This window comes from Tursiops truncatus, chromosome 10 (genome assembly GCF_011762595.2).
Source record: "Tursiops truncatus isolate mTurTru1 chromosome 10, mTurTru1.mat.Y, whole genome shotgun sequence".
In the NCBI taxonomy this organism is placed as follows: Eukaryota; Metazoa; Chordata; class Mammalia; order Artiodactyla; family Delphinidae; genus Tursiops; species Tursiops truncatus.
Genome location: NC_047043.1, coordinates 28954590 through 28967689, shown reverse-complemented (window position 1 = coordinate 28967689; position 13100 = coordinate 28954590). Strand labels below are relative to the sequence as shown.

At 44.0% G+C, this 13100-nt stretch overlaps 1 protein-coding gene across 3 annotated transcripts in view; it reads right to left on the bottom strand.

The window, feature by feature from the left end:
- Positions 1 to 13100, bottom strand: part of RCAN2 (regulator of calcineurin 2) — a 265907-nt gene that overhangs the window by 88030 nt on the left and 164777 nt on the right. The window contains exon 1 of one of the 3 annotated variants that reach the window (XM_073810651.1): positions 3123 to 3370. The exons of the other annotated variants lie outside the window; for them this stretch is intronic. Coding sequence (XP_073666752.1) covers positions 3123 to 3209 — 87 coding nt within the window. The 5' untranslated portion in view covers positions 3210 to 3370. Of the gene's footprint in view, positions 1 to 3122; positions 3371 to 13100 lie in introns of those variants that run through there. 3 annotated transcript variants of the gene reach the window in all.

Here is a 13100-nt window from a genome sequence, read left to right as displayed (position 1 = left end):
AAACGGACCCCCAACCGGTGCCTTCCTTTTCTCTGACAGGAAATATTGGACTTGGAAGAAAGGAACTCCTGGCTCCACTATGGATCTGAAATTGGTAATTAATGATGTTTACCTTTGGGGAAACTTTGGTGCCAGAATTTGACATCTGAATGTGCCTTCATGACACTAAGCCATGCTCACTTCTGAACGAGGAACATATAGGTTTTCTCAACAGACCTCTTTGGCCTGCCTTAATTTTGCTTGTTAATAACGTCACTGATTTACGTTAAATGATTAAATGTCTGAAAGGAAGGGCAGTGTTTTCTAAGTTGCTGGGCTGTGTGTGTGTGGGGTGGGGGGGATGGCAGTGGAAACACTTTCTATGTCCTGGACTGCCATTGTAAAGTCATCTGGAGATAGGACATTCCAGTAAACTGGGGAAAGTAACCTATTACCTTTAGAGAACGTCTAAAAAGATGACCATGGACGATAATGGTGACAGCTAACATTTATTGAACACGAAATATGTCAGGCACTGTATTAATTGTTTTACATGTATAATTTTCTTTAATCCTCCTACCAAGCCAACAAGGTAGGAACTACTATTATCCCCACGTTACAGATGAGAAAACTAAGGCACAGAATGATTAAGTAACTTGTTTCAGAGAAACAAATCAACTGTAATTCGAAGCTATTTAGCAGGAAGGACATGTAATGCATCCTTCTGGTGGGAGTCTTCCCAGAAAACCCCACACATTTCTGACGAACAGGGTGAGAGGCTTTATAATCTGGCCCTGACCCCCCTCTGTCCCCCCCTCCAGTCTCTCACAGAGATCCTACTGCAGTCGAATGCACTGACTCACCTGACTGCAAGATGGAATGCCTTCCTGTCCCCGTGCCCTCCCTCTTCCTGTATCAAAATCTACCCATCGTCAAGTTCAAGTACCACCTGCTCCATGACACCATCCCAACCACTCAAGTACAACCAGCTGTAAGAATTTTGTGTCCCCTGAATTCCACAAAATAGTCTGTCTTTAAGAAATATTGGGCATGTTTGCAACAACATGGATGGGCCTAAAGATTACCATACTAAGTGAAGTAAGTCAGACAGAGAAAGACAAAATCATATGATATCACATATATGTAGAATCTTAAAAAATGATACAAATGAACTTATTTACAAAGCAGAAATAGACTCACAGACATAGAAAACAAACATGGTTACCAACGGGGAAAGGGGGAGGGAGGGATAAGTTAGGGATTTGGGATTAACAGATATGCCCTCCTATATATAAAATATAAATAGCAAGGAACTGCTGTATAGCACAGTGAATTATATACAGTATCTTGTAATAAACTATAATGAAAAAGAATCTGAAAAAAGAATATATATATATATATACACACATATACCTGAATCACTTTGCTGTACACCTGAAACATTGTAAATCAACTATACTTCAATAAAAAATAAGTAAAAAAAGAGCAATGATTTTAAAAAGAGAAATATTGGGTAAGTGGTTCTTTGTATGTCTATATGACAAATACCTACGTCATCTAAGCATATTTTAAACTCCTTCCTGTAAGAGCACAATGCCCGGCAGACTCCAGATGCCTAATCAATATTTTCTCACCATCATTTCTTGGACCAAAAAAGTCTAGATTATTTATTTTATGACGTTCACAGGCCCAGCACGTAATTAAAAGGGAACGGTTCAGAAGAGAAGGGAATCGTAAAGTGTTACTTTATGTACGCATAATTCTGTTCCAGCAGGTGCTGGGAGATGGCTCTCTACTCAGTTACCCACGTCGGAATTTAAATTGGTTTTGAACTGGAGGGGCTTTGAGGGCTGCTCCCTTCTGGAGTGTACACAGCGTGTACGGCCAGCGGGGCTGTGAGTCGCTACACGCATGTTTCCATTCGTGGACACGACCACGGGCAGCACCAAACCATTACCTTCTAATTTTCGGAACCTCAGCATGACAGGTGGTCAGACACTTCACAGCACTGGCCTAAGAACTGGTAAATGCAAGTCACATGTTTAAAACATGCAGAAGCAACAAAACAGATTCTTGAATTCATTTCAAAAGGGTGTTCAAAACTGCAATCTTGAATGACAGAGCCATGTGTTATGCTAGTGGACACATAAATTCCCACCTGGGAAGCACCAGGGTGTCATCTGCACACCCCAAAATAAAGAATTCTGGGTCTTCCTTTTAAGTAAAGACTAAGGGGAAGGTGACAAATGATTATGCAGTGCAATTCCCCTTTCCTTCCTCCCATCACACAATGAGCAACTATCCTTTTTGTCGTGTGTGTGAACTGTTTAAATAAGAAGCTTCTGCTAGTTCTTATTTTCAATATGAGAGAAGAAATCAAAATGCCCATTTCACAAGCATGGCATCTTTTTCAGAACATAAAACCAAAGGGGAAAAGCAAAGAGAATGTATGTCATCAGGAGACAATTACCCATGATAATCAAACAATTGTTGCAGACAGTCAGTGAGGACCAGCGCCCTAGAATACTACGCAAAATTTATTTATGCCTGAACTTTCTTTATGGACAACTGTTCAGGGAAGATGACTTGCTTCTTTTGCCTGACAAAGGAAATTTAGACAGCTGCTCTCCAACTCTGACTTCCAGAGAGCTGGGGATTGAAACTGCCATCTGTAGAACAGCTTTTGTTCAATTTGCAGACCACATCACGGCCTATGTAAGTGACGTCCCATCAAGGGGTTAATGTCCCACGATCAGGGTGTCCTGGGTACGATGTTTATTATATGTGCTTTCTTCATTTAATCATCGATTTAAAACCCCTCTCAGCATTAAGGACTGGCTAATTCTTATTGACACGGAGACTATGAAAACATGTCTACTGTGAAAAGGACAACTGGGATTCACCTAATAGAAAAGGCAAGAACAAACAGACAGTGGTTTTTCCAACCTTATCCCATTGAAAATGAATGTGCCAGTCCCTCGTCTAACTTATTCTAATTAATAGAGTCAGGCACTCACCACATGCATTTCTAGCACAGATCGTGAGCTGAAAACTATGAACCAAAGTATTGTTCCCTTAAGCTAACAAGCCTCCAAGCAGCTTCAGCAACAGCAACAATGAAACAGAAGATTGCAGGTGCGTACCTTAACCTCCTGATTGGTAAAGACCTCCACATCCACCACGCAGGCAACCAGAGTGGAAACATCACAGTCCATGCTAGGGGCTGGCATTCCCCCTCCGGAATTGACAATAAACAGCTAGGCAGCCTCCGAGTCGTGCGGGCTGGGAAGAGCCTTCCAGGTGGATGTTTCCGGGCCGGCCGGGCGCTGCCCTGCCCTGAGGATGGCCGAGCTGGGCACCTGAGCCCACTCCGCTGCACGCACACAGCCCGCCGCGGCTCAGGCAGCAGGGCAGAGTAAGAGCGGCTGGCTCTCTGATGTCAATGACATCACCGCAAAGACTGACACAAGCTGGAGCTATTTTTTCCCCCCCAGCCTTTTATCTCTAGGCAGTGCAGTGGAGCAAATTGAACATGATTATGTGCTAAATCTGAACTCAGACTAAATCAATTCAGGCAGCGTTCGCTAGGAACTGAGTCATAGCTGTTGTTTCAGCCCGAGTGCTTATGTTTGCAAAAAGCAAGGGTGGGGAGGGGGTGGAATCTGACACCAGAGGCTCTCTTTGGGGTGGGGGTGGGAATTATTCCGCTGATGAGCCTCCGGAGGTTAAGGTGTGACCATTTTCTGTCTCAGAAATGAGCAGGAAGTTGAGGCATTTTGCAAATTGCGTGGCTTCTGTTAACTGCCCTGTGCCGCTCAGAGCGGCCACACATGTTCTGGGCATCCTCATGCATCCCGGGAGGGCACAGGCTACACAGAAATCCATTCTTGGAGTGACTAAAGAGCTGGTCGTCAGTCATGTAGGCAGCCTGCTAAGAGGAGATAATTAGAGGTTTGTGGATTTCTGTTTGAAGCACATATGTGCAGACCAGAAACTCTAAAAGCTCGGGATTTCAGGCTGTCTCCAAGGTCATTCAAACCCAAAGCGGGCAGTGGCAAGGAGTTACAGCAAACATCTCATGCGGGGACAGATGGCAGAATCTAGCGGGCAAACGCACTGATGTGGGTCATCGTCAGAGCCTCGGGGCTTGATTTCGCCTGAGACTCTGAACACGTCTGATGGCTTTTTCGGTCTCTTTTCCTAAATGTGAACCCCAGAAGGGCAGGGCCGTGGATAATTCATCTTTATCTCTTGAGACTTTAGCCGAGTGTCTGGCATGAGAAGGCAATAATTGTTTAATGAATGAACAAACCAAACAGGGGCAGCCTTCTTTTACAGTGGAAGTGAGCAAAGGAAAAAAATCCGAATCGTTTTCATTTTATCATTGGTTACAAAAATACCAGCAGAACTTACATTCTGGCAGGATCTATGCCCAGTAGGAATGCAGGTGCATCTTCAGTGGCTATCAGAGGTCATGATTCGTAACAGATCGGCACCTTTCTAAGCCATGACTGGACAAGGTGGTCCAATTTTGCGTGCAGATGAGAAAGGGGACATTTTAGACTGAAGGTAGAAGTGTTGTGGTTGATCCTCATTTGGGGCTTCACGTGAGTCTAATGTTCCCCTTCAACAAGGCATTTCCAGGTTAAATGAAATCAGTCCACAAATAGAAATATTTAGACTGATGAAACTGTGTGGTGGTGGTGTATGTGTGTGTGTGTGTGTGTGTGTGTGTGTGTGTGCGTGTGTGTGTGTGCGCGCGTGTGCGTGTGCGTGTGTACAGCGCTTACTGTGTTGTCCAGGGCACTGTGGGGAATATGAAATCATGTCTGCAGAGAATTCAACTAACACTTACTGCGTGATGACTATGTACAAAGCTCTATACCAGCTGCTCCAAAGGATAAAATGATGAATAAGTAAAATTCACTATCCTCAAGGAGCTTAAAATCCAGGGGAGGAGATCAGACATGGAGACAAACACCTATAAAACAAGGCAATGGTGATGGTGGCAAAGGAGGGACGGATGGCACTTGGTGGGAGCACTGGAGAAAGAGCAATGGATGCTGAAGGGAGCTGGGGCAGATGAGCCTCCAGGAGCAGGACATGACTTCTGCTCTGACCTTGAAACATGGGTAAGACTTTGTCAGACAGAGAAGGGGTGAAGAGAGCCCCCAAGGCAGGGGCTGCAGACTAGAAATATCCAGAGCAAAGAAAGAATAGGGTTTTTTTTGGGGGGGGATGAGGCACATTTAAGGTTAAATTTGTCCAGAGCCAGGGATAAACAAGGCAGAAAGAGCCAGGTGACACAAAGCCTCGAGGGGCCCTTTGCATCTATCTGGTCAACCATGGAATGCCCGGCAAAGGTTTTTGAGAAAGTGAACGGGTCTATCTATACATAAATATAGCTGAAATGTAAAGTATACAAGAAGATGAATACAAATTTAAATATCACTAACATCGGTTCAAAAGGCAAAACCAAAACAAGGCTATTTTTTTCATATGCCGTGGTATATCCCCAAATTTATTTTTTTAAGGGCCACGGCAGCAGTGTGCTGGTAAATATTTAACAATCAGCTCTGAAAGGAAAAGCCTGATGTGTAGCATTTGCTGATTCCTTTGATGTAAATATCCTCATCACGGCTGACTTGAAGCAACCAATATAAAGTCCCCGAATGCAGAGCTGGGAGTGACTGACCTGCTCACCCCAGCCACGTGAGCTGCCTTGGGGACAGAACGGTCTCATCGTCATGAAAAGGCTACACTGTATTAATGACAGCTCCTACGGTTCACAGAGTTTAAGGTTAACCATTGCTCTGTTCACTTAAAGCGCTCTGTGAATTACTGCACACTTTCTGTTTACGAAATAGCTATAGAGGGTATACATGCGTTATTTCAAGAGAAAGAGCTTTGCTCTGACACATCTTGGCAGGAGGACATTAGTCTATCCAGGAAGTGGAGCCTCACTCCAAACTGTAAAATAGGTAGTTGTTTCCTGATGCATCTTCAGTGTCTCCCTGTTGATTTGTTTCTTCCCTGGAGATCCCTTCTCGTACTCTTGAGTCCACTAACTTTATGCTTTCCTGTTTAAAAATATCTTTTCAAGGACACAGCTTTCAATTCACTTCTATTAGCATGAAATGACTGATAACTTATAGTACTACCTGGCATAGAGGCATCTGTATGATGGGTAATACTATAGGGGAGCAAATCTTAAATTGAGTGAATAGTGCACTTAGGGTGACATTATAGGCATCGAGAGCATGTAGTGATTTTGAAATAAAATTATTGGATTTTTAATAGGTTGGTTCAACAAATTGGCTATATTATACTATTCAGTTGCTTATACAAAACACTTTCCTATAGATTAGAGTCCCTAGGGGCCTTCCCCGTTAAAATTGTGCCCTATTTCTCCAGATAGAATGTACCTTTTGATAGCTGGGGGATGACTGGCAGCCTGGGAGGTACCTGGGGTCTGTATATAAGCACCGGGATATGCCTACAAGGTCCTATGAACCCTAGCTCTTGTCTGTTCTCCCTCCCACCTGAGCTCACCATTTCTCCCTTTCCTCTCTACATCCCAGATTCACTGGTCTTCTTGGGATTCCAAAAAAATAAAAAATAAATGCCAAGCTCCTTCTCATCTCAAGGCCTTCCCACTTCCTACTGCCTTTGTCAAAAGACATCCAGATTTCTGCATGGCCGACTCCTTCTTACCATCCAGCTCTCAGCTCACGTGTCATCTCCTTGGAGAAGTCTTCCCTGATCACCTAAATAAAATACGTGTACCCGTGTGTGCACACGCACACACACACGCGGACTGAATCACCATCCGGCATCTTGTCTCTAATTTTATTCATAGCACTATCTGAAACTGTTCACTTATTTCCTGACTTGTTCTTTGTTGTGTCCCCAACTAGAATGTAATCTCCACAAAACAGAGGTTTTCGCCTATGCTGTTCCCTGCTGTCTTCTCAGGGGCTAGAAAAGTACCTGTCACTTAGGAGGCACTCTAAGGAATATCTGAAATGTGAATGGATAAATAAATAAATGAATCTAAAAAAGCAAGCAGAAGGACTCCAACCCATAGAGGTGCCTCCTGATCTGGAGTTTGAGAAAGGTCCTTGCAGGATACATGGGCATCTGAGTTCAGTAATCACCCCCACCACTGACAGCTGAACCCTGGCACAGCTCTGCTCAGAAGCACCCTTTCCAGGTGAAGTGGCCAGAAAAACCATTCAAACCATGGTTCTTCCAATGATGGACCACATTAAGGAAATGGATGCAGCACGATGCAGACCCTGAGACAAAGACCACTTCCCTACCCCTCAGGCCAGGTAGTTCTCCAAGAGGATTGACAGCTGAGCTGAGGCACTAACCCCCAAGTGGGCAGGAAGAGATGGGGACCTTCTAATCCCAGAGGCAGCAGCCAAGTCGGGTTTGCTAATGAGTGTAGATGTTCTCATTACAACTATGGGGCATCAAAGACTTTCCTCCCTCTATGTGTCCTTCTGGATCACTTTTTTTTAATGTTTACCGTTGAAAATCTCAGCCGTATTCAGAAGTCGAAAGAATACTCCAATGAGCTTTCATGTACCCACCACCCAAGTACAATAGCTTGGGATCAACCTTCCTTCCTCTCTGCTAGTGGGTCTCAGAGTGTGGTCCCCAGACCAACAGTATCAACACCACCGGAATTTGTTAGAAAGGCAAATTCTTGCGCCACACCCAAGACTGGGTAGGTAGGACCAGTCTTTGTATTTTAACAAGGCCCCCCAGTGATTCTGACGCAAGTTCAAGTCTGAGCACCAGCGTTCCATGTACCCAACCACTCGCACTCACTCCCGGTTATTCTGAAGCCGATGTCTGACATCATATCGTTTCATCCGTAAATATCTCAGTGTCTATCTTGAAAAGACAAGGGCTTGTCTTTTGAAATCATAATACCTATCATCACACACACTCAAAAGCAAGAACAGTTCCTCAGTATCATCAAATGTCCTGCCAGTGTTCACATTCCTCCAGCTGCACTACCAATGTTCTCTTCCCTCCCCGCTCCCTCTCCATCCCCTCCCTGGTCCCATCCTTCCATCCTTCCTTTATTTAACATTTTGTTTACTTACGCTGGGATCTAAACTACTATGTCTCTCATGTCTCTTTTAGTCTATAGAGTCCTCCTCCATGTCTTCTTTTTTCTTCCTTGCAGTTTGTTGTTGGTGATGATAAAACCATGTTATTTGTCCTTTAGAATTCTCCCCAGTCTGGATTTTCTTGATGAATTCCACATAGTTTCATTTAATTGGTTTCTCTCTTACCTGTAGGTCCTGTTCATTAGATCCAGACGCTTGATAGGTTTTGGGTTTGGCAAGACTCCTTCACGAATGGTGCTGTATACTTCCATTGCGGGTATGTAATGCCTGGCCATCTCTTTTTTGTGGTATTAGCAGCCCTTCATGCTCAATGAGTAGATTTACTCTTTCTTTATAAGTTGCAAAATGATGGTATTCCCTCTTTATTTATTCATAGAGTACTTCCATTACAAGGAACTACCTCTCATCTACTATGGAGTTACCCTGAGCTACATTTTTGTAAGACAGGCAAAATACACACTTGATTCTTTTCCTTTATTAACTAGCTTTTTTTTTTTTTAAATGACTTGCTTCACATTGTCCTTCAAAGAAGATCACTGAGGTTTTTTACTTTATTAAGCATCTTTATGAACTCGTGGACTAAACATATTTGATGGGTTTAAATCCACTGTTGTTTTATCTTTTGGGGGGGAATTTTTGAATTTTATTTATTTTTTTATACAGCAGGTTCTTATTAGTTATCCATTTTATACATATTAGTGTATATATGTCGATCCCAATCTCCCAATTCATCACCATCGCTTTATCTTATTGATGCTTAAATTGCTGGTGAGAATCTCAGCAGGTTGGCTCCTGCGTCCTTTTGACACAATCTCAGTAGTCTTTGAGGGCTACCTCACCTTCTGGCAGGCCAAAATGTTCCAGACTCATCCTGTCTATTTCCTGCCCCAGATAAGGAATCAGTCATTTCTTTCTCAGTTTCATTTAGTATTTCAACATATTTCAAGATCATAATCTATAGACTTAGAGGTGTTCTTGGCACTGAGTCAGCTATTGTTTATAAGACTTTTTAGTGGACTGAACTAGAAAATATATAAATGTATTTTTTAAACTTTTTTTAAATAATAAGGCCTTACTTATATATTTTTAAATTTATTTTGTAATTGAAGTATAGTTGAATAAATGGGTTTTAAAGATAACGTGCATCTTGAGTTCTGACTGATAATTCCAAATCAAATCCAGAATTTTTCAGTCATACATCTGTATCCTCCTTCTTCCACACCAAATATCTTGGTTCTTACCAGTAACGTAATTACTCATTTGCGTTATTCAATACTACAATACACAGCAGCTTCAGAATCACAATATTCAGTAGGAACAATTTAAGATTTTATCCCCCAGTTCTTTTTGTCCTAAGGGTATATCCCATAAGGATGGCAGAGATTCCCGTGCTTTAGTCATTTGGAATAGTTCCTTTCCTCCACCAACTGGAAACCAAGTGAGGTTCATTTGTTTCCTTCAAATTTGATTCCTAGGGATTGCTTTCTCAGTAAATTTAGGTTTGTTTTATAAGTATAAAGCATATTACATGGTTCAAAACTCAAACTACAACTCTACAAAGAAATCTAGCTTCTCTCCCTGTCTCCTCCAGCAAATTCCCTCCTTCCCTCCCATACAGGTTACTGTTATTTCATCTTTATTGTTTATCTGTTCTCTCATTTAAAAATATATAAATATATATGTGTATTATTTTCCCTCCCTTTCTTTGACAAATGATAGCATACTTTGCACATTTTTCTCTGTCTTGCTTTTATCACTAGAAAGCATGATCCTAGAGATCATTACATAGTCATATGTAAAAGTAGTCCAATTCCTTTTCACAGCTGTATAGTATTCCACCATGTGTACTATGTGGATTTACCACGCTGGTGCGGCTAAGCCCCTACTGATGAGTATCTGGGTTGTTTCCAGTCTTTTGCTATTAAATAGTGCAGCAATGGATAGGCTTGGCTTATATCTACTCACATTTTTCTACTGTAACTTTGGGACAGATTCTAGAAGTGAAATTGCTGGGTTAAAAGGCAAATGTATGGATAATTTTGCTAGATTTAGACAAATTCTCCTCCATTGGGGTTGTACCATTTTGCTTCCCCACCAGCAATTTATGAGAAAGGGGGTTTCCCCACCGCACGTGTTGTAGAATGCCTTGGACGTTTGCCTATCTGGTGAGTGAGATGTGGTTATCTCGGTGCATTTCTCCTACTGTGGGGACATCTAAGGATCTTTCTATATGTGAACTAGTATAGCATTGTCCCAGTCAATACCTCCCTGGCTTTCCTCCAACTAATTCAGATTCTGTTTCTGACCTGAGCAAGCAAAAAGTCTAAATAACCACAGTTCTCAATGGGTTTTTGGTTTGCATTCTTCTTATGATGAGCCTGGTGGGGCATTTGTTCATCTGGTCAAGAGCTATTTGCATTTCTTCTTCTCCGATACCTCACTTAGGTCTGGTCATCACAAGTCAAACACATTCTCACCTCCAGCCCCTTGGCTTCCCTCGCCTGGAAGTCCATTTCCCCCATCTCAGCACGGCTCACTCCTCCACAGCATTCAGGCCTCAGCTCAAAGGCCCCCGCCTCAGAGAAGCCCACCCTGATTAGCCTATCTAAGTAGGACCCTTCTCACTATCTCCCCGCCTTGTTTTATTTTTCTTCAAAGCGCTTACCACTAACTGATATCACATATTTATTTGTGTAGTTTCTGTTGATCTCTCCATTGGAATGAAAGCTCCATGAGGGCAGGGCCCCTCTACCTTGCTCACTGTGTTTTCCCCCAGTGCCTACAATGGGGGCTGCCACACAGTGACAGCTCAGGGAAATGTGTCGGTGACTGGATAATGGAATGAGTGGCATCCTTCAGCTGTGGAAGCCAGCTGAGAAGAGGGGCTGCCGCGGGTCTCTTTAAAGGAACGTGAACCTGGCAAGGGAGAGTGAGGCAAATGAAGGGGCCTCGGGTCACAGGGTGATGGGAATGGTGCAGTGGGAGCCGGGGGGGTCCATAAGAAGTGAGAGGGACACTTACAGGAGAGAAGGAGCGACAGAAAAGGCCAGCTCCCCATCCTACACAAGTCCCGGCTAAGTGGCAATTGCAATGCCCTCGGTCAGACTCGGGGACCGTCCTCATTCCTCCACTGCCCGGTGGGCACCTCCAGAGGCCCCACGAATATCCTACAGCTCATCCTCGAGTAGCACTCTGAAGAAGCCGTCTCACTTCTTTTTTTTTTTTTTTTTTTTTGTGGTACGCGGGTCTCTCACTGTTGTGGCCTCTCCCGTTCCGGAGCACAGGCTCCGGACGCGCAGGCTCAGTGGCCATGGTTCACGGGCCCAGCCGCTCTGTGGCATGTGGGATCCTCCCGGACCGGGTTACGAACCCGTGTCCCCTGCATCGGCAGGCGGACTCTCAACCACCGCACCACCAGGGAAGCCCTCACTTCTTTTTTGCCTTACCCTCTTCCCCAGCTCTCAGGGTTTCATCCCTGCTTCGATCCACCTTTAGGAAGACCTATCCCCCTTCCCGTCCTCCCCATCTGAACCGGCTTGTGGGGGGATTACACCGGGCCGTGCTATGTCTAAGTTGACACACTTGAAAAGTTACAGGGCAGAAAATTAATAGCGTGTTTGCTTAGCACCCCTGTCTCTCTGGGAGCTGTTCTTCCTCCCCGCCCTGGGTTCATCTGAGGGAGGCCCTGACCAGTCCAAGCCAGTCAGAGTTCCCGAGAGGATTTCCCAGACCCAAAGTGGGTCAGGAGTGCCAGTGCCCTGTGGTGCCGGAACCCTGGGACTGTGGCTGGCCATGTTTTTTTCACCACAAAGCCACCTTCAGACAGAAACTGAAAGAAAAAGTGGAGGAAGGAAGTCCTAGAAGCATTGGAGTCCTCGTTTCCGGTTGCTCCTGAGGCCTGGGGGCACCTTGTCCTTGCATGGGTCTCCTCAGTCAACTCTTCCATATTCTAGTATTATCCCAACCAAGGCCTCCGTTTTTTCCCCAAGCTAATTCAGATATTGTTTCTGTCCCTAACAACCAAAAAAGTCCACACACACAGCCCTAGAGTAACAGGGGACACTAAAGTGGGAGTCATTCATCAGGGACCACAGATTCAGGTCTCCAAACTATCCCATGGAAATGCCTCCTGCCTCCAATCAGACCTGAGGTGAGGGAGCTGCCACCACCTAACCCTCCCGCCTGAGGTAACAGCAGGAGTCCCAGGATGGATTTCTGCAAAGAAAACCTGCTCACAGAATCATCTTTCATTTCCACTTGCTTCTCCCTCCTTCAGGTTTCAGAGCAATCTAACTAGTTTTGGGCCACCTGCTTTGAAAATCTGCATATTGGTCTGATACCTATATGCAGAACAGACCTATTGGTCTGTTCAAAATGTCGTATTTACTATGTTATCACGACTCAGTTGAAACTTGGAATTTATCATCCCATCACACTATCATTGACTTAGGGCAACAGTTGTGAAGTCCCTCTGCAAAAATTCACAAGTATTGTGTTATTTAAACTTCACAATAGGCCCCATTTCGAAATGAGGAAGTCATTTGCCCAAGGTCAAATAGCTAGAAAGTGGTAGAGCCAGGTTGAATCTTGAAGGGCTTATCTCCAAAGTGTGAACTCTTCACTTCAACGTTCTAGAAGTGAGAACATGAACACATCTGCACTTTTGAAAGGAGTCTGGCGCTGATGTGAAGACTGGATTGGAATGTAACAAAGGCAGAAGGGGAGAAAATTGACATCTCAAAGGAAATTTAAGAGAGTAGATACTTGGCTGTATTTGACTGGATTATCTAAGCCAGTGGCAATGAGGGACCAAATTCGTCAATGAGACATTGTAGAAATATAAGAAAGAACTCGGTGACTAAAAGGAGGGTAGGCGGTGGGGGAGTTAGTCGGGGGGTGGTGGTCAGGAAAAGCAATGGAGGTGTTGCACAGTTAAGGTTTCAAAGTCTTATCTGTAAGGAGAAGATGGTGCCA